The following is a 21,732-nucleotide window of genomic DNA, read 5'->3' as shown; positions in this document are numbered from 1 at the left end:
TTGGCGGTCTTAGTTTCTTGTATATATTTTGTATTGGAAACACTAAATATTCAGTATTTCATTGACAAAAATCACCACAACCCGTCATACATATCACCTATAATTGAAAATAAGAGACATTTGAGTCAGAGGACCTTGTTAAAAGTATTACTTTGCTTCACATTATACAAAAAAAAACCAAAAAAACAATCCATCCACCGGAATAATATTGACAAAAACATACAGTAGTAGTACATCAGTACAATGTAGTGCAACATGTTTCACAGTCAGCGGGTACTTACATTAATCAGCCACAAGGGAAGCAACAGCTCTGATAATTCTGTACAGACCAAAAATAATCAACATCCACTGAATATATATTTACACTTTAACAGAGAACGAGACACGAACAGGTTTTAGTAGCGTGTCAGCTCGTTTCAGTTTGATTCAAATAAGACGGATGTGATTTAAAAAGAGAGAAGATAAATAAATAAACCAATCCCTGTGTGTGCTTCAAGTGGTTTGTATCAGTGACTCAAACAGGTAAAACTTGCAGGTTTCAGTTTAAAAGCATTTAGCGGAATATGAAGAGTTTACTTCTGAAGTATGTTATATGTTGAATTATCATTTTGTCAGCCTAGAACTTTTAAGTATCTTTGATATGAAAAACACATAGGTAAATTAAAGTGAATGCCCCTAAATCCCTGTGTGAGATGATCTGAACGCTGACATACTAGACTAACTTTCAAAAAAATATAAAGAAAATGATGCCACTTACTCTGAACTAATGCCCGTCTATCGTCTCTGCTTTTTTTTTACCACAAGCATGTTTTAAATATTGTGAAAATAGCACATTTTAATCACACATAAACACTCCTCAGGATGTAAGAAAGCCCTCCTGCGTGAATAAAACATTTACAGCAGTTAATTCAAGCACTTAACCCTAATAATCTTTCCATTTAATGAGCAATGCCCCCAAAAACAAAACGCATATGTGATTCCTTGAAACATAAAACTGTATTTAAATGATATGTGCACTTTGAGTTTATGTGGTTATTGAGATGTTTTCGGTACTCTGTGGTTTGTTCATATGGTGATCCCAAAAAAAACTGACTGACTGAAGAGATTTCTTAAACAAATCAGCTTCAATTTGAATGTAATCGCTGAAGTATCTGTTAAAAGAATAGTTTGGGAAATACACTTATTCACTTTATTGCCAAGAGTTTGATGAGAAGATCGATACCACTCTCAGGACTGTGCATTAACTATGGAGCTAATAGCTGTGGCAGCAAATTTACTATTACAGACGTAAGAGAGGTATCTATCTTCATTGTCTTCAGTGTCATTTATTTTATCTTTTAATTCTCATTTTGAAAGCAGTAACGTGGGATTCACTTGAGTTTGGAACAAACCCTCTTCAGTCTGGATTTACAGAGAGAATAAGAAGTGACAGAGAATGAAGAGTCAAAGGTTGAAATGAATTTCATTTAAAAAAAAACAAAAATAAGCTTGTTTCGTCCCTCCAACAGTTTGATTAGGATTCATTATTGTTTTGCTCCCATTTGGTATGAGTACACAACTTAAACGCCAACTAAAACACCTCCTGCACTGCGTTCATCCCTCAAAACAAACCAAGGCTCCTCTGATAAAACAGTTTACCTGAATCTTGTTACTTTTTTTTTTATTTCTCTTGAGGAAACAATGAATCCTTATAATTCTGGGGCACAAAAATGTTAAATGTACCCTTTTAAAAGATATTGTTGTGAACATAACAGCTGCTGGCAGCTCTAATTGAAAAATAGCACCATCAGGCTTCGAAACAACATGTTAGTCCAACTTAGAAGAAATCTACGGGGGCAGAAACTAATATTTCAAGTTTTTCTTGCTCTCTTTTGTTCAGCCGGTCTTTATCTCAAACACACTTTTAGTTTTATCCATTCATCAAAACGTGTAAAAAAAAACCTAACCCTGATGCGTGATGGTGAATTGAAGACACTGGAGAATAAACTCCATGTCTTTGACAAACTGGCAGCTCATATTTATGATAAATCTAATTTAACATGGAGTTTTATTTTTAATATCTCAAATACACCTACTAATCTCTCTTTGTCTTCACTCTTCGGCAGCTTTTGTTCACTTTCTCTGTGAAATTTAGTAACGGGGACTCACGGATTCCTTCATCCTCATCCTCTAGCCCTCTCACCCTCCTTCCTCCCTTTCCTCCCCCCCCCTCCCCCTTTCTCTCTCCTTCCCTGTGTCTACGTGATGTTGGATATGGGGTCGCTGATTTTCAGACACCTCCAGTAGATGGTTCTCGCCATGGTGAACAGGGCGAGCAGGATCAGCAGCACCCACGAAACGTAGATCCCTTTAGAGTTCTGGGCGGGTTTCCACGTGCCGACCTGAAGGCAGAGACGTAGATGTTAAATGTTTCTGAAGCAGAAATCTGAGCGGCTACAGGAGGATTAAAGGAAGAGAAGGTAATCATATTTTTTCATTAGGACTTTGAGCTAAATACTTTCACCTCTTTAGGCCTCGAAAAATCAATCAAATGAAACAATATGAGAAGGAGAAGTAACTCTTGGCGGAGGTAACAATCAAATCAAAACTAGTTTGATGTACTACCAACAATTTAGGAGTTCTTCCAAGTAATTACAAACTGCAATTCCTCAAATAGCGTCACACACTCACCACGAGTCCGGCAGTGGAGGCGACGAGGACGACGAACAGCAGGAAGCACAGCAGGCTCCTCCTCCTGGGGTACCGCCGACCAATAGAAGAGCTGGAAATAAAAGCCAGAAGATAATGAATCGGTCAAAACAAAAGTGTTTCGGGGGACTGTTTTGTCACAAGACGGAGGAGGTTCACACACACACACACACACACACACACACACACACACACACACACACACACACACACACACACACACACACACACACACAAAGAATTGCTGAGGCACTTACACTTTTCTGCAGTGTGGACATCGGGCCAAGGTCCTGTCTGAAAACTCCGTCCACTGGAGGAGAGAAAGAGGAAGTGTGAATCAGTCGATGACTGCGGGATTAAAACTAAATAGAGAAGTGAAATTTGGCGGTCAGTGTTGTCATCTCTGTGTGTGTGTGTGTGTGTGTGTGTGTGTGTGTGTGTGTGTGTGTGTGTGTGTCCTACCAGGAATGTATTGGAGCAGTGTCCGCAGATGATCCGGATGCCAACGGGCTGATGCTGTGGTTCAGGACTGTCCCTGCCGATGTGAACTGGGCCCAGGTTGATGACGCGTTTACTGGCAGAAGAAAAAAAAACAATTTTAAGTAAGTACGAAACTAAAAGCTGGTGGTGTTACACTTTCACACACATTTTCATATGAGAAAATTAAACAGAATTTTGTGCATCCACACTTTTATTTGCAGGAACCTGATTACAATGAGTTCTCCTTTCACTAGGGCTGGATACCAATACTTTTTTTTGTTTGTTTGCCAGCTTTACACTATTGTATTTAAGGTGTTGTTTCTTTGGTATAAAGACACCACAAACAAACCACACACACTGGGTCCTTTAATTCTCTTTTCAGGCGTAAAATAATTCCTCAGGCCGGCTGTACAAGTAGAATTCAACAGCAGCTCCTTCACACGATCACACCCGTGACTGTATTTTGCTGAATGGCTGGTGGGTGACGAGCTCCTTCTGCACAGATGGTGCGATTACAAGGCAAAGCTGAGACGGGTGAAAAATAATCCCACACTTGTTTTCTATGTCTCACCAGTACGGTCTTGGACAGGCGATCCTCTGCGACGTGACTTTGCAAATCAGCAGACAGTTGCACGGACAGCGGACATACTTCTTTCCGACAGGAGCGTTCTTTATTGGCTACGGAGAAAAGGGACGAAGACACAAAAAGAGAGGACGGATAAGAAACCTAAAACAACTTTTTTTTTCAGTTTGAGTGTTCGGGGTTTTTTTTTTCATTTTTGAGTTTTAAAATAGTTCTCAGGTTTAATTTCCATCTAATGAGCAGAAATCTTGTATATCATCTCAGCTGAGACGATGGGAAAGCTTCTTGAGAGCGTGTCTGGTTGGTGAAATGTGACACCCGATACAACAGTCTGATATTTTATGGTTGCAGGCCGCAGTCACTCAACCTTTTAGACGTTTTAAAATCTGTAAAAACATCTCAAACGTGGTAAAAAGCCTACAAATCGTCAATCTATCCTGATGCGTTAATGTTTATTAGATAAAAAAACTGTTATTAACACTAGTTACTAATAATTTAAATGCTGCAGTATGACGCAGAAATACAGGAATCAAAGCACACCGTGGTTAAAAGCTAGGTATAGAAGCAAAATCAATACTCTTAAACACAGAAACACTGGAAAAACAAGGTGGACAAGTGGGATAAAATGTTTTGTTTCACCATTTTATGCTCGGGCAACCCTGAATAGTTGTTTATTCAGGGTTTCGGTGCCAAATCCATTAGTCAAACGTCCCGTGTCTGGTTCCACCTCGGTATGACTCACCGTAGCTTCGTTGCAGATGTTGCACTTCACCACGTGCTGGTGCGTTTTGCCCTCCACGGATATGGAGCTCTGGCAGACCCGGCAGCTGATGACCGGAGCGCTGCCGCTGTCCGGGCTGCCCTGCGGCGAGTAAGGGGGCGGAGGCTCGCCTTGGACCACCGAGCTGGGGAACGGCACCAAACCTAAAAGAGAGGGACAAAATAATAAATAATAACGTTGGCGATACTTTGATTTTCCATCGAGGAACATCATACGGTCAAAAAATGACACTCCCATCAGCCTCCACTGGACTGTTTAGTTGTTACCATTCACAGTATAAGTGGAAACCTGCATTCTTTTGTAATGGCCAGTCATATAGTATTGATTCTTAGGGAGAAATGAGCCGACTTCTCACTCGATTTCTGAGCTCAGTAAACAGTTTCCTAATGAGTTTATGGCCTCAATCTCTAGTTTTAAGTCTTCTTCCATACAGCATTAAGTTCATTTAGTGAATTATGGTCCTATTTCAGTCAATTTACTCTGCGTATGAAGACACACAGACGGTTTTAGAGCAGATCTATTGATTGAAACTGGTGGTTCCACTACGTCCTACAACCTTAATGCCACATTAAGTCGTAATAATGAACAATCAAACAATCTGCTTACAGTGAGCCACGTATCGGTACAATTATATCAGCTATCACGGCGTTATCGGTGAGTGACACACCCAAAGGCCAAACTTTATCCACTGTACGACGGGAAGGGAAGGAAATGTGGATTTAAGATCACAGTTAAGAGGAAAGAGGTAATTCAGAGAGTAAGAAAACCAAATAAGGAGGCAGACAGTTGCAGCTTGAAAATGAGCGAGGGCCTGATTATATACCTTGTTTATTTGTTGTTCTATTGATTAACTGACTAATCTTTCAGTCTATAAACACACCAGGAAGCAGTGAAAAGGCCTGTCGCATGATCTCAGAGCCAAATGTGGCGTCTTAAGTTGCTTATTGTGTCCAGGAGTTGTTTCATTTCACACTGAAGAAGAAAGCCGCAAATCAAAGCTGATTAAAAGTGTTCTGATGATCAGATCAGATTAATGACAGATATATATAAAATGTAAATAGTTACAGCAAACAGAGATCCTGGCTGAACTCTGACCTTTTAGTCCACAAACCAAACTGACCCCAAATCAGTTTTTAAAACACTGACTTTAACTTAATATCACAAACTGTGGTGTGTTTACGGTTTGATGTGTGTGTGTGTGTCCCTACACTGTGGCAGCCCGACAAAAACGTTCATAAACTACATTTTAAGAAACATTAAATGTGTGTAAAAAGGCTTTTAACTTCATTATCCAACAGCTAACGTTAGCCAGCTAGCACGCAAACTACGGCGAACCCCTTTGTTTACAAGTTGCCAACGTCGTTTAAACTACGAACTGAAGAGGCTCCAAGGCGCCGCTGTGACACACGGACAGCGGACATACTCTGCGGTTTGGACGGGTATCCTCGGGAGCTGCCCCCCGGAGGAGAGAAGCCGGTGGTCCCGTCGTGCTGCTCGGACAGCAGCGGCGACCGTTCCCCGTCCGCCATCGCTCTCCGCGGGGCTCCGGCCTTCCGAAACGCCGTGGAGGAGAGTCTGTGCCGCGGGGGGGGAGAGTCCTTCAGATCCCCGGTGGAGGTTTCCTGGAGGAGTCGCTGAGCTGATTTCAATTCCCCCCCAGAAGAAGAAGCCTGTCAGTCGGGGGTGGTTGACGTCCACATGACACGGCGAGAACGCTGGAAGGCGGAAGCGGAGTAACAAAAACATCAGTCACATGACTTGTGGTCTGAGTCACGGCGGTGGTTGACAGCGGGCTCGGCCAATGAGCGAGCTCGGTTGGGGAGAGTGGGCGGGCTCAATGGGGCTGGTTGAGTGTCAGGGCCGCGTTCGAACACTAATATGGGGAAGGTTATATAGGAGGTCCCCAGTAAAAGGAGGAAGTCACTATTTAACCTTTTGTTATATTTTATTAAAGATGGAACAAGTTAAGAAATAAGATTTAAGATAAGAGTTTCCCCCTTTTTTTATTAAAAGTACAAATTACATGATTAACATATAAGGACAGGGAGACATATGACACATGACAAGGCAACAAGGAAACAACCTACGACGGAGTATTAGGGGAAATTACGATAAAGTCATAATATTACGAATAAAGTCATAAATTACGAGAATAAAGTCGTAACATTACGAGAATAAAGTCATAAGTTACGAGAATAAAGTTGTAATATTAGGTCTACGAGAATAAAGTCGTAACGTTACGAGAATAAAGTCGTAACATTACGAGAATAAAGTCGTAACGTTACAAGAATAAAGTCATAAGTTACAAGAATAAAGTTGTAATATTAGGTCTACGAAAATAAAGTCGTAACATTACGAGAATAAAGTCGTAACGTTACGAGAATAAAGTCGTAACGTAACGAGATTAAAGTCGTAATGTTACGACAATAAAGTCATAAATTACGAGAATAAAGTCATAATATTAGGTCTACGAGAATAAAGTCGTAACATTATGAGATTAAAGTCCTAACGTTACGATAATAAAGTCATAATATTAGGTCTACGAGAATAAAGTCGTAACATTATGAGATTAAAGTCCTAACGTTACGATAATAAAGTCATAATATTACGATAATAAAGTCGTAATGTTACGATAATAAAGTCGTAATGTTACGACAATAAAGTCATAAATTACGAGAATAAAGTTGTAATGTTACGAGAATAAAGTCATAATATTAGGTCTACGAGAATAAAATCGTAACATTATGAGATTAAAGTCCTAACGTTACGAGAATAAAGTAATAAATTACGAGAATAAAGTCGTAAAATTTTTAGATTTTAGGGATTTTAATGTGCAGAAAAATCAGAAAGACGCAGATTATTTGTATATGTCTTAAAACATGACTGAACAACCTGTTTGCCTTTCACAGTCCTATAGGCTCAGAGTTAACTCTTATGTCAGAATCAGAATCAGAAATACTTAATAATCCCAGGGGGAAATTACTTTCGTTAATTAATTCGTTATGTGGCTTTTTAGTTACATTTCTGGTATCTAAATGGCTTACGTTTTGGTTTTAAAGAACTAAATCTGATGGGTTTATGAAGTTCATCTTTCTGCCCTGACAGCTGGATTGTTTACCTGTTACTGAGTTTTGTGGTAACGGGGAGGCAGGGCTTTTAATTTTTCATACATCACTTCATACTTTGTTCAAACAGACTGGCAGCCTCCTCATGTGATCAGTTTCTTTCTCCTTGTGGTTAGTGAATCTGGATTGTATTTCATTTTCTCACACTCAACCAATAAAAGTGGATGGTTTGCTCATCAGATGTTGGTTGATGGTTTTCACATGAGGGTCCAAACAGAACAAACTGCTAAAATGCAAAATTCCACCATTCAGTGTGTATATATATATATATATATATATATATAGGAAAGATACAAGGAAGTACAACACCATGACAATCATGTCATCAACATCATGGAAACAAACATTACCACAATCCTCAGTGCAACAACCATCCATCAACAAAAGCAGATACAAAGGAATTCCTGAATCTCTCTGAAGAGCAACTGGGCATAACAAGCCTGTCTCTAAAAAATTACTTGTACTTATTATCCTCATTTTGCTTCCTACCCATTCTTTGCACCATGACCACTTTTAGCGATCCAATAATACTATTATTAATAACATTTTACTCCCTCTTTCTTCAAATACAGTCTAGTCAATTTGTTGATGTTTGATGAAGCAAGACATCTGAGTTCTACTTTCTGTCAACAAATCATTCATTTCTGCATCAATAATTGACAGTTAATTAAGACAACTGTATTCACTGCTCATTTGTCAGTTATGTTCATAAGCTTATATCAACCACATTAGATCTCATACCAGACCATTTCCTGGTTTACTGTTGTATTTTTATTTGAAGAATCTTCCTTGTGGAAGACAGCCAAGTAGAAAAGGGGAATCAGAGTGAAAGAGAGTCTTTGGAAGTACCTGTTGGTATTAATTCACTGTCTTAATGCTGAGAGAGTAACACATTCACGATGTCGCTCTCTCTGCTTCTGCTGCTGCTGGTCTGCAGCACCCAGGCGACGGATTTTTATGGCACAGTGATGACCTATTACCCCAAAAACACTAATGCAGATGGATCTATGGCGGTACGTACAGTTTCATTCTAATCCAATTTATTCACCTTTTTAAATTTGATAGTAAACAGTATTTCTGGGTTGTAGAAACTACAGAAAATGTATTTGTATAAGAAAAAGTTAAGGGGATTCTCTATATTTTTCCAGCAGTTTTCTATTTCCACAAGGTTGTTGTTGTTTATCTATGGAACCTGGACCATGTGATAATAATGCTGTAATCTCAAGAAAACAAGATTTTATCAAGTCAACCGTATATGTACACATGTACCACACAAATTATTACATATTGGTGGTTGGCTATTAAAAAAGTGGGAGTTGCACCTTTTTGTGAACTTTTTTAAAGGGTCTTTCTGAGAAGCCCTGTCAAAAGGCCATTGTTATTGCATTCCTACTAGAAATAGAATCGTGAATGAGCTTTTCTAGATCGGCATTTGACATGAAGTCCCTGAGTTTGTTACCCTGTTACTCCTTTTGTTTAGACCAGAGTCAAAATGTTAACATCCATCATGAAAAAGTACATCTGCTGGATTTTGTAATAACAATATTTAATAATTCATCATGAAATGGAATTGTATGACATATTGCATTCATGCTGTTTATTACACAATGAAGTGAAAATATGTGACATTTTGTTGACTTCTTACACAATGTGTGGTTACACACGTCAATCCACAACCTTTATGTATCAAGGCTGTCATTAATACCATAACATGTCCTCACTGTAATACTAAAGGTAGTCCTTCGCTACAAGCTGAACTTCCACGATTGCAGAGATACAACCTCATGGTCTTGCAACATTGGCAATTGTGGGAATGAGAGCATAACATCTCATGTGGTAGACAAGGAGGACAGCAGAGTCTTCGCCACAACCAGCACGACACCAACTACCACCACACAAGCTACAACGATACAAACCACCATTCCCTCAATAACTACTGAGTTAACTACAACCAGAACTACAAAAACTACAACCACTACTCCACCCACAACAACTGCACCACCAACAACAACTACTGTACCAACTGTCACCACACAGGCTACAACAATACAAACCACCATTCCCTCACCAACTACCCAGTTAACTTCAACGACTGTCATTTCACCCACTCCCCAAAGTACAACCAATATTCCCTCAACAACTACCCCACTAACTACAACCAGCACTACACCAACTACAGCTGCTACTCCAACTACCACTACACAGGCTACGACTCAAACCGACATTCCTTCAACAACTACCCTCTCAACCACAACAACCACCATTCCCTCAACAACTACCCCACTAACTACAACCAGCTCTACACAAACTGCAACCACTACTCCACCCACAACAACTGCACCACCAACTACAACCAGTACTCCAGCCACAACAACTGTATCACCAACTACAACTACTGTACCAACTGTCACCACACAGGCTACAACGATACAAACCACCATTCCTTCAACAACTACCACTACAACCAGCTCTACACAAACTACAACCACTACTCCACCCACAACAACTGCACCACCAACTACAACCAGCACTGCACCAACTACAACTGCACCACCAACTACCACTACACAGGCAACCACTTCTCCAACCACAACAACTGCACCACCAACTACAACAACTACTGTACCAACTGTCACCACACAGGCTACAACGATACAAACCACCATTCCTTCAACAACTACCCAGTTAACTTCAACGACTATCACTTCACCCACTACACAAAATACAACCAATATTCCCTCAACAACTACCACTACAACGAGCACTACACCAACTACAACCACTACTCCACCAACAACAACTACTACTGTACCAACTGTCACCACACAGGCTACAACAATACAAACCACCATTCCCTCAACAACTACCACTACAACCAGCACTACACCAACTACAACAACTACTCCACCCACAACAACTGCACTACCAACTGCAACTACTGTACCAACTGTCAACACACAGGCTACAACAATACAAACCACCATTCCCTCAACAACTACCCAGTTAACTTCAACGACTATCATTTCACACACTCCACAAAGTACAACCAATATTCCCTCAACAACTACCCCACTAACTACAACCAGCACTACACCAACTACAACCACTACTCCACCCACAACAACTGCACCACCAACTACAACCAGCACTACACAAACTGCAACCACTACTCCACCCACAACAACTGCACCACCAACTACAACCAGCACTACACCAATTACAACTGCACCACCAACTACAACTACTGTACCAACTGTCACCACACAGGCTACAACGATACAAACCAGCATTCCCTCAACAACTACCCAGTCAACTACAACCATCACTACACCAACCACAACAACCAGACAAAATACAACCAATATTCCCTCAACAACTACCCTGCTAACTACAACCAGCACTACACCAACTACAACTGCTACACCAACTACTACTACACAGGCTACGACACAAACCGCCATTCCTTCAACAACTACCCTCTTATCCACAACAACCATCAATACACCAACCACGACAACCAGACAAACTACAACCACCATTCCCTCAACAACTACCCCACTAACTACAACCAGCTCTACACAAACTGCAACCACTACTCCACCCACAACAACTGCACCACCAACTACAACCAGTACTCCAGCCACAACAACTGTATCACCATCTACAACAATTACTGTACCAACTGTCACCACACAGGCTACAACGATACAAACCACCATTCCTTCAACAACTACCACTACAACCAGCTCTACACAAACTACAACCACTACTCCACCCACAACAACTGCACCACCAACTACAACCAGCACTGCACCAACTACAACTGCACCACCAACTACCACTACACAGGCAACCACTTCTCCAACCACAACAACTGCACCACCAACTACAACAACTACTGTACCAACTGTCACCACACAGGCTACAACGATACAAACCACCATTCCTTCAACAACTACCCAGTTAACTTCAACGACTATCACTTCACCCACTACACAAAATACAACCAATATTCCCTCAACAACTACCACTACAACCAGCACTACACCAACTACAACCACTACTCCACCAACAACAACTACTACTGTACCAACTGTCACCACACAGGCTACAACAATACAAACCACCATTCCCTCAACAACTACCACTACAACCAGCACTACACCAACTACAACAACTACTCCACCCACAACAACTGCACCACCAACTACAACTACTGTACCAACTGTCAACACACAGGCTACAACAATACAAACCACCATTCCCTCAACAACTACCCAGTTAACTTCAACGACTATCATTTCACCCACTCCCCAAAGTACAACCAATATTCCCTCAACAACTACCCCACTAACTACAACCAGCACTACACCAACTACAACTGCTACACCAACTACTACTACACAGGCTACGACTCAAACCGACATTCCTTCAACAACTACCCTCTCAACTACAACAACCATCAATACACCAACCACGACAACCAGCCAAACTACAACCACCATTCCCTCAACAACTACCCCACTAACTACAACCAGCTCTACACAAACTGCAACCACTACTCCACCCACAACAACTGCACCACCAACTACAACCAGCACTACACCAATTACAACTGCACCACCAACTACAACTACTGTACCAACTGTCACCACACAGGCTACAACGATACAAACCAGCATTCCCTCAACAACTACCCAGTCAACTACAACCATCACTACACCAACCACAACAACCAGACAAAATACAACCAATATTCCCTCAACAACTACCCTGCTAACTACAACCAGCACTACACCAACTACAACTACTACACCAACTACCACTACACAGGCTACGACACAAACCGCCATTCCTTCAACAACTACCCTCTTATCCACAACAACCATCAATACACCAACCACGACAACCAGACAAACTACAACCACCATTCCCTCAACAACTACCCCACTAACTACAACAAGCACTACACCAACTACAACCACTAATCCACCCACAACAACTGCACCACCAACTACAACCAGTACTCCAACCACAACAACTGCATCACCATCTACAACAATTACTGTACCAACTGTCACCACACAGGCTACAACGATACAAACCACCATTCCTTCAACAACTACCACTACAACCAGCTCTACACAAACTACAACCACTACTCCACCCACAACAACTGCACCACCAACTACAACCAGCACTGCACCAACTACAACTGCACCACCAACTACCACTACACAGGCAACCACTTCTCCAACCACAACAACTGCACCACCAACTACAACAACTACTGTACCAACTGTCACCACACAGGCTACAACGATACAAACCACCATTCCTTCAACAACTACCCAGTTAACTTCAACGACTATCAATTCACCCACTACACAAAATACAACCAATATTCCCTCAACAACTACCACTACAACCAGCACTACACCAACTACAACCACTACTCCACCAACCACAACTACTACTGTACCAACTGTCACCACACAGGCTACAACAATACAAACCACCATTCCCTCAACAACTACCACTACAACCAGCACTACACCAACTACAACAACTACTCCACCCACAACAACTGCACCACCAACTACAACTACTGTACCAACTGTCAACACACAGGCTACAACAATACAAACCACCATTCCCTCAACAACTACCCAGTTAACTTCAACGACTATCATTTCACCCACTCCCCAAAGTACAACCAATATTCCCTCAACAACTACCCCACTAACTACAACCAGCACTACACCAACTACAACTGCTACACCAACTACTACTACACGGGCTACGACTCAAACCGACATTTCTTCAACAACTACCCTCTCAACTACAACAACCATCAATACACCAACCACGACAACCAGCCAAACTACAACCACCATTCCCTCAACAACTACCCCACTAACTACAACCAGCTCTACACAAACTGCAACCACTACTCCACCCACAACAACTGCACCACCAACTACAACCAGCACTACACCAATTACAACTGCACCACCAACTACAACTACTGTACCAACTGTCACCACACAGGCTACAACGATACAAACCAGCATTCCCTCAACAACTACCCAGTCAACTACAACCATCACTACACCAACCACAACAACCAGACAAAATACAACCAATATTCCCTCAACAACTACCCTGCTAACTACAACCAGCACTACACCAACTACAACTACTACACCAACTACCACTACACAGGCTACGACACAAACCGCCATTCCTTCAACAACTACCCTCTTATCCACAACAACCATCAATACACCAACCACGACAACCAGACAAACTACAACCACCATTCCCTCAACAACTACCCCACTAACTACAACAAGCACTACACAAACTACAACCACTACTCCACCCACAACAACTGCACCACCAACTACAACCAGTACTACACCCACAACAACTGCACCACCAACTACAACAATTACTGTACCAACTGTCACCACACAGGCTACAACGATACAAACCACCATTCCTTCAACAACTACCACTACAACCAGCACTACACCAACTACAACCACTACTCCACCCACAACAACTGCACCACCAACTACAACCACTGTACCAACTACCACTACACAGGCTACAACGATACAAACCACCATTCCCTCAACAACTACCACTACAACCAGCACTACACCAACTACAACCACTACTCCACCCACAACAACTGCACCACCAACTACAACAACTACTGTACCAACTACCACTAGACAGGCTACAACGATACAAACCACCATTCCCTCACCAACTACCCAGTTAACTACAACAACCACCACTACACCAACCACGACAACCACACAAATTACAACCACTAGTGTCCAGACGGGCAATGGAGAGTGGTGTCAGACAGAGGGAATCATGACTCGACAGGTTCCCAGCAATGCTCCGTTTCGGCTGTGGTGAGTACACAATTCAAATTTTAGTGAGAGCCAAAAATGTAACTTTATTCCTAAAAGCTTGAGATAATCAAAATGTCTTCATTTAAGGTTCTGAAAAGAAACCCCCCTTCATTGCCACCAAGCAGGTCGTGAATTGATTTAACCCTTACATACTGTTCAGGTCAAAATGGACCCGTCTTGACATTTGACAGCAGTAAAAATAGCCTACATGTCATTCTTACAACCTGAAATTTGATGATATGGGTCAAATCAAGGAAAATGGTTGTTCTAGGGAATCTTGAAACTTTGAAACTGTATATTCTGTCTATGTGTATTTTATGGGACAGCTTGGGGGGACTGTTCGCCCAAGTTCCCCCAGGGACAGGCCCCTGCTGGTCTTGGGGGGCCATGGGGAAACCTTGAAACAGTGAAATAGTTAAACAGCATAGGAGTGGTCATATATGGTGCACATAAGAAACAAAGGTCATACAGAGGTCAGAGGGTGCCTTGACACATAGACTTGCACCTGCATCTGCAGCCGCATAATCTAAAAATAGACAAATTAGAATCAAATCAATGTGTGTGTGTGTGTGTGTGTGTGTGTGTGTGTGTGTGTGTGTGTGTATGCACAAAGGTACAAAAGATAAGGAGATGCAACCTCTGCTCTCCAAAAAAGGACTGCAAAACAGGGACAAGCTGCATGTGGGAAGCACATTTGCAAGTCCCACACACGCAAAGTTTCCTACTACTGCATTGAATGCACTGACGAGTTTGCAACAACCATGTTTTATGTGTTGTGTTTCAAATCTTCTTTCCGACCACTCAAAGCGCTTTTACATTCAGCCTTTCACACACATTCACGCAGCGATGGCAAAGTCCATCGAACAGAAACTAACATTCATACACATTCACATTCGGGAGCAATTTGGGGTTCAGTATCTTGCTCAAGGATACTTCGACATGTGGCACCAGGAGCCAGGGATCGAACCCACAACCTTCCGATTAGGAAACGACCCGCCCTACCTCTGAGCCACAGCCACCTTATGTTAAGTTAATATTGATAATTGCTGTTAATATAATGATATTGCAGTAAGGACAGTGTCCAATGGTTGCAATAGATATGTGGTTTTGGTATTATAACAGTTCCAGAATGTTCTTGCCATTTTCACTATTAATAAAATATATTTAAATCATTAGGGCTGTTATGTTTTCATGTCTTAGGTAAAACAGGACATGATAACGTGTGATATAGGTGTTTTTTTTCTCCAAATACGAGTGGTGAAAGAACTAAAAAATACACTCTCATGCTATCTAAAATCATAAATTAAGGAATAATAATGAATTTATTAATGTAAGATAGGCTTTTTACATATTCTAAATAGATCTGTAGTTCAAAATATGGTATAGACACTTTCAGAGGACTTTCTTGGACCGGGTCAAAGTTGACCTGAACCATACTGTGAAGGCACTGGATGTGAACAGTTTGTAAGGGTTAAATACGTAGGCTGTGGCGTCCCAACAATACAGTTCAAACATTTTGTTGTCTCTGGTGGCTTCATGCAAAACCAGTATTCATTATCACACCTTGAATCAATATATTTAGCTGTATACACCTACAATACATTTGTACCCTCAGGTTCTGTTTACCACCATAAAAACTGACTTTCTCATCCACTTCTACCACAGGTTACAAGGTGGTGACTGGATAGCTAACATATATGGCATTGGAATGTGGACAGCTGTGACTCAGGTGGAGCTGAGGAACCGGTCAGACACCGGCAAAGCCAACACGTCACCCCAAACCACCATACTTCCAGCTGTGCGGTAAACCTACTCACTATTTCTGTTTCTATCTTTTTGTTTGTAATTACATAACTTGTGTATTTAAATCATTTTATGTGTCACAGTTCCACATCAGTATATCAGGAGCAGTTTCAGTTCCTTACATAGTCTATTGACTATTACTAATTACCTATTATATGCAACAAGGTCAGATGTTTCATCAATTATCTTCATATATTAACTCCAAAACTGTCATCTATCAGTAACTTCTGAACTGCCATTTTTCAGGTTCACAGGAGTTTAATTTTTAAATTGGCTATGGGACGTGAGCTATCTATTACTTTCCCTAGGTGTTGCAAATCTATGTTCTATGACTGTTGTAGGGCATTATTGGAAATGTTGACACAAAGATTTCCATTTTTACTGGCAATGTGTATTGGTTCTAATCCGCTTCCTAAATTACTAATGATCAGTATCTGCTTCTGCCCTGAAATAAAAAACATTTTGGTTGATTATTAATTGTTTTGTTTATGACCAGAAAAAAATCGTAAAATTACTTCTTTGTTGAAAAAACATGTTTAAAAGGATTTAAGTTCTAAAAGGCAAATTCAGTTTCCTTTTGAAAACAAGAACAAATTTACATTGGAATAGAGTGCTGCGCACATGGTTTACACGGACAGTAATGGAGGAGTGGCACAATGTCGAAATGTTTTCTTTCTCTTTATTTCAGAGTTCCTTCAAACTGTCAGAGAGATTACAACCTGCTGGCGTTTGACCCTGACGGAGACGAGGTTAAATGCAGATATGGAAGCGCATCACTGTCGGAGTGTGACATCTGCACGCCACCGTCTGTTCTCATCTTCTCATCAGTGAGTAGCCAAAGTAACTCTTATTTAAATTAATATTGTGCTTTATAACAACCTGGGCAGATAACTATGAGTGTTGAAGAAATTACAGTGGAACAGGAAAGGCCCGAACTAGAGTCAAAGTTTGTTTTTTCTGTTCTTGGTTCATTTGACTTCATGTCCCCTTTCGTCCTCTTTCAGTCTTGTACTCTGTCATTCAGCCCCACCAATAGCAGTAATGAAGGTGCATACGTTGTACAACTGGTGATGGAGGACTTTCCCAGGCAGAATATCATCCTGACTCAGACTGACGGTTTGCAGGTGGCGAGATCTACAAACGACTCTATCAGCAAAATACCTGTACAGTTTGTTATAAGGGGTAAGAGTTCTTGTTTTGGAACCCTGGACTTGAGTAGTTGATATTCTGTGAGTGAAAACAGTTGGTTTTTTGAGTTTATGTTAACAATATATATAAATGACATGGCAATGAATCTTGTTTAACATGCTGATGTTTAGAGGGTAACAAACTTTGTGATAATAACTCATTATCTGGGAACCATGATTGTCCATGCCAAAGTTTGTTCCAACCTACACAGTACTTAGTATACTGAATAAGTAAAAAACTTGACCTGCTGGTGGTAGAAGTGAAGAGTCAGGGGACCACCAAAGACATTCTCTGGGAGTCATCAATGTAATTTTATGGAAATTCAACAGTTGCTGAGATATTCTAGTCTGGACCAAAGTGGTACAGACTGATGGGTGGATGGACCAACCAGCACTGCCACCCTTAGGAAACCTCAACATAGCTAAAATGTTTTTTCTTATTGTTCTAGTTGACCCTGTGGTGACATCCTGCACTGAGGGACTTTATCTGCCCAAGTTTCTGCCTCCAACCCCAGCCAACAGAGCTCGGCTGTACGCTCCTGCCAATCAGACCCTGGAAATCAGCATCAAGGCAGAGGCAAATGTCTCCACGTAAGTTGAAAATAAAACTAATAACTAACTTTAATGTTAATGATGCCGTGGTGGAACTGGTTAGATAAGAAATATTTTGCTCCACATTAAGACAGGGTTGCATACACAAATGGTTTTCAAGTGCACAGTTACTTGTGTAACTCCAACACTAATGCAAAAAACAGGTTTGACATGAATGCAACGCGTGTAACAGAACTAACTGTGTAGTGCTGTTAGGATATACGCAAACAGTATGTTAAATATAGACCGCAGTATGCATTCAAAGCCAAAAGAAAAGATAACAAACTTCCTATATTGTGTGTAAGGAGCTGTTGACTTTGTACCGCCTTGGTTTCACAAGCTTAGAGCTTTAAAAGATAATACGCAACAACCAAACAATAGAATCAGCAGCACATCTGACTCACCAAAACTCAACCAGTTCTACAACCACTGTTATGAAGGAAACAACATAAAAAATAAATACCAAGTGAGAATTCCAATTGTGCCGTCAAGGAAATTAGATTATGCCATTTGTGGGTGGGGAGGTTTTGGAAATTCTTTTCTAACAACTGACTTCTTCTTCTGTTGGTTACAGAATTAATGAGCTGCTGTTCAGCGGGCCGTACAACACAAACCAGATTAATTCAGGAGTAGGACAGTACATCCTGAGATGGACGCCGTCTGAAAACGAAGATGGAGAAAGCCACCCCATCTGCTTTGTCATCCAGGCAAATATCAAGTCAGTCACTTCTCCCTGAACGTGTCCCTGTTTGACGACAGGAAATAAAGTACTGAGGTGTGTCTGAGGTTTGGCTCCTGCCACCCAGGGGCTTAGTCAGCTAACTAGCCAACAGCATCTAACATTGTTGGCAACAAAGCTTCTTCATAAATTCTTGAAACTCCGGAAATCACTTCAGTACCGCTGTTGTCAAACTGCCCTGTCTCGGGGGTTGTCTTCAATGAGTTAAAATTACATTTTTCATTTCACCTGGACTTTAAAATGGAAGAGACTTCAAAGACTTCAAAGAGACTTTGAAGATCTTGAAATGTCTGAAAATGATTTCTGACGTCATTTTTTTAAAAAAAATAAAACTGTACTAATTTATTGTTGCAGTTCAACCAAGTATCACTCGGAGCTACGATGTGTGATTGTGAGTGTTGGAAACGGTGAGTGGAACCATTCTTTATTTTTTGTGTTTTAAATTACATTGCTGATTTCCTGGATTGGTGAAGTTGACTTGTCATCTATCCTTTAAATATTCACTTCTGTTTACAGCCCCAACAACTACAACCATTGATCCAACAACACCAGGAGCTACAATCGCCATCATTACACCAACTACACAAAGTACAACCACCATTCCTACAACCACTACCCCATCCACAACTACTCCACCACAAATTACAACTACTGCACCAACTACCACCACTACCCCATCCACAACAACTACACCACAAATTACAACAACTACCCCATCCACCACAACTACACCACAAATTACAACAACTACACCACCAACTACAACCACTACCCCATCCACAACAACTACACCACAAATTACAACTACAACACCAACTACAACCACTACCCCATCCACAACAACTACACCACAAATTACAACTACACCACCAACTACAACCACTACCCCATCCACAACAACTACACCACAAATTACAACAACTACCCCATCCACCACAACTACACCACAAATTACAACAACTACACCACCAACTACAACCACTACCCCATCCACAACAACTACACCACAAATTACAACTACAACATCAACTACAACCACTACCCCATCCACAACAACTACACCACAAATTACAACTACACCACCAACTACAACCACTACCCCATCCACAACTACTACACCACAAATTACAACAACTACACCACCAACTACAACCACTACCCCATCCACAACAACTACACCACAAATTACAACTACACCACCAACTACAACCACTACCCCATCCACAACAACTACACCACAAATTACAACAACTACACCACCAACTACAACCACTACCCCATCCACAACAACTACACCACAAATTACAACTACACCACCAACTACAACCACTACCCCATCCACAACAACTACACCACCAACTACAACCACTACCCCATCCACAACAACTACACCACCAACTACAACCACTGCACCATCCACAACTAATACAACAGCAAGTCCACCACCTGGTTCTACACCTGACCAAACAACACCTGTAACCGAAGCCTCGAACCAAAGTGAGTATGACAAATCGGGATGCTTTGCAGTATGTTATCACCTCTTATGAATAGATACATAAACAGGACTACAAGTGACAAGTGGAAGATTTAAGAACAATGACACTTGAACTGAAATGGAAGATCTAAGAGACTCTGTGCATTATTATTCAGTTTGACCACATTGTAATGTTGAGTCATTGTGCTTCTAGTTGTTGCAGCTCTGAAAATAAGGATTTCCTCTACGTCTCCCCTGTCTGAGGACGACATCAGGAACACAGTTATACAACAGGTCAGTCTCTTTTTAAGTAAATGAGAAATCCTGTCGAAGCATCAGATAATTGCTTCTGCTGGGACGAGTTGCAGCTTTAATTATATGCCAACCTATGGTATTTGATAGTCAATTTGAAATATTACAGTATATGCCTCCTACAAACACTTCTGATGATTCAGAAGTACTATACAATCGTAACAATCATTGTTTTTTAAATTAACCTCCCCCCAAGTTATAGTCAGTATTTAGCCGATGTTGCAGTTTTTTACACTCAATTTTAAAATAAACCAAAGCTGAAAGTTTCTTTTAACTGTATGTGACATACCTTTATAATTAAAGGAGAAAGTCAATTGTATTTCTGTTAATGAACTCACTTGACTTTTGACAAATGTGCGTGGTTGTTGGTGAAACGGCTGCACTGTAACTGCCACTGTGTGTTTTCTCCTCCAGATTAAAGATGAACTGGTGAGACGATGGCTGCCATCAGACATCACTCTACGCCTTGTGAGTTATGTGCAACTGCAACGTGCAACCGCAGCGCCCTCTGTTGTTTCAACGTGATCATTTATTGACTTCTGGAAGGATCATTTATTTCCAGTCAACCAAAGTCAGAACTGCAAGCTCAGCTGTGTCAATGTGACCATAGTTATATGACTATACAGGTGTTTTTGATAAAAAATGTGAATCTGGTGATTATTTTGCAGTTTTACACTGTGTGACCAGAATGTGGTTGTAATTATCACTTGACTGTATGAATGTAAAAACATGTTCCTGGTCAAATCTGCTAACAGAATTGAGTTTATGTGACTTAAACATGTCAACAACCAACTGAACAAAGATTAGCATCTCAACGACCACTACAAAAATGTATCCATATTATATTACAACATTTATATAAAAATTAAAAACACATTTGTCCATTCAGAAAGTACATTTTCAAGAGTGTTGTTTTCACAATGCTCTAACACCCACAAACCATTAAAATATGCCACAAAAGCAAAGATTTCCATCAAACAACACAATTAGTGGTCAAATTAATGTATTCTTTCAATCATTCTTTACACAATGATACA

At 40.9% G+C, this 21,732-nt stretch overlaps 3 protein-coding genes across 3 annotated transcripts; 2 read left to right on the top strand and 1 right to left on the bottom strand.

The window, feature by feature from the left end:
* Window positions 1-131: 131 nt before the first annotated feature.
* On the bottom strand, window positions 132-6,278 carry LOC127363547 (type I phosphatidylinositol 4,5-bisphosphate 4-phosphatase-A). The gene is made up of 7 exons (XM_051400121.1): window positions 5,956-6,278; window positions 4,494-4,675; window positions 3,740-3,846; window positions 3,151-3,262; window positions 2,946-2,998; window positions 2,671-2,761; window positions 132-2,381 (listed from the first exon to the last, which is right to left on the bottom strand). Exons 1-7 carry the CDS (start codon window positions 6,059-6,061, stop codon window positions 2,238-2,240), a joined length of 795 nt encoding a protein of 264 aa, XP_051256081.1. The 5' UTR covers window positions 6,062-6,278; the 3' UTR covers window positions 132-2,237.
* A 2,278-nt stretch (window positions 6,279-8,556) lies between these two features.
* Window positions 8,557-14,485, top strand: LOC127364541 (GATA zinc finger domain-containing protein 14-like). Its single transcript, XM_051402167.1, has 3 exons — window positions 8,557-8,674; window positions 9,599-11,578; window positions 12,746-14,485. The coding sequence occupies exons 1-3, from the start codon at window positions 8,557-8,559 to the stop codon at window positions 14,398-14,400; spliced, it is 3,753 nt and encodes a 1,250-aa protein (XP_051258127.1). The 3' UTR covers window positions 14,401-14,485.
* Window positions 14,486-16,297: 1,812 nt separating this feature from the next.
* Window positions 16,298-20,677, top strand: LOC127364539 (GATA zinc finger domain-containing protein 14). The gene is made up of 7 exons (XM_051402166.1): window positions 16,298-16,392; window positions 17,081-17,219; window positions 17,397-17,508; window positions 18,029-18,170; window positions 18,745-18,888; window positions 19,462-20,406; window positions 20,598-20,677. The coding sequence occupies exons 1-6, from the start codon at window positions 16,298-16,300 to the stop codon at window positions 20,333-20,335; spliced, it is 1,506 nt and encodes a 501-aa protein (XP_051258126.1). The 3' UTR covers window positions 20,336-20,406; window positions 20,598-20,677.
* Window positions 20,678-21,732: the final 1,055 nt, after the last annotated feature.

The sequence above is a fragment of the Dicentrarchus labrax genome, unplaced genomic scaffold (genome assembly GCF_905237075.1).
Source record: "Dicentrarchus labrax unplaced genomic scaffold, dlabrax2021, whole genome shotgun sequence".
Classification (NCBI taxonomy): domain Eukaryota; kingdom Metazoa; phylum Chordata; class Actinopteri; family Moronidae; genus Dicentrarchus; species Dicentrarchus labrax.
The sequence above is the reverse complement of the archived record's forward strand: the minus strand, read 5'-3'. Positions and strand labels throughout refer to the sequence as shown.

Bases quoted from the DNA above. Each gene is read 5' to 3' on its own strand.
- LOC127363547 (XM_051400121.1), bottom strand. From the start codon at position 6,061: ATGGCGGACGGGGAACGGTCGCCGCTGCTGTCCGAGCAGCACGACGGG. The intron at 3,847-4,493 runs GTGAGTCATACC...TTTTCTCCGTAG, and splicing joins ACATCTGCAACGAAGCTACG to CCAATAAAGAACGCTCCTGT. The intron at 3,263-3,739 runs GTGAGACATAGA...TTCTTCTGCCAG, and splicing joins GCCTGTCCAAGACCGTACTG to TAAACGCGTCATCAACCTGG.
- LOC127364541 (XM_051402167.1), top strand. From the start codon at position 8,557: ATGTCGCTCTCTCTGCTTCTGCTGCTGCTGGTCTGCAGCACCCAGGCG. The intron at 8,675-9,598 runs GTACAGTTTCAT...ATAACTACTGAG, and splicing joins AGATGGATCTATGGCGGTAC to TTAACTACAACCAGAACTAC. The intron at 11,579-12,745 runs GCTACAACGATA...GTCACCACACAG, and splicing joins TACCAACTGTCACCACACAG to GCTACAACGATACAAACCAC.
- LOC127364539 (XM_051402166.1), top strand. From the start codon at position 16,298: ATGTGGACAGCTGTGACTCAGGTGGAGCTGAGGAACCGGTCAGACACC. The intron at 17,220-17,396 runs GTGAGTAGCCAA...GTCCTCTTTCAG, and splicing joins CTGTTCTCATCTTCTCATCA to TCTTGTACTCTGTCATTCAG. The intron at 17,509-18,028 runs GTTTGCAGGTGG...TTATTGTTCTAG, and splicing joins CATCCTGACTCAGACTGACG to TTGACCCTGTGGTGACATCC.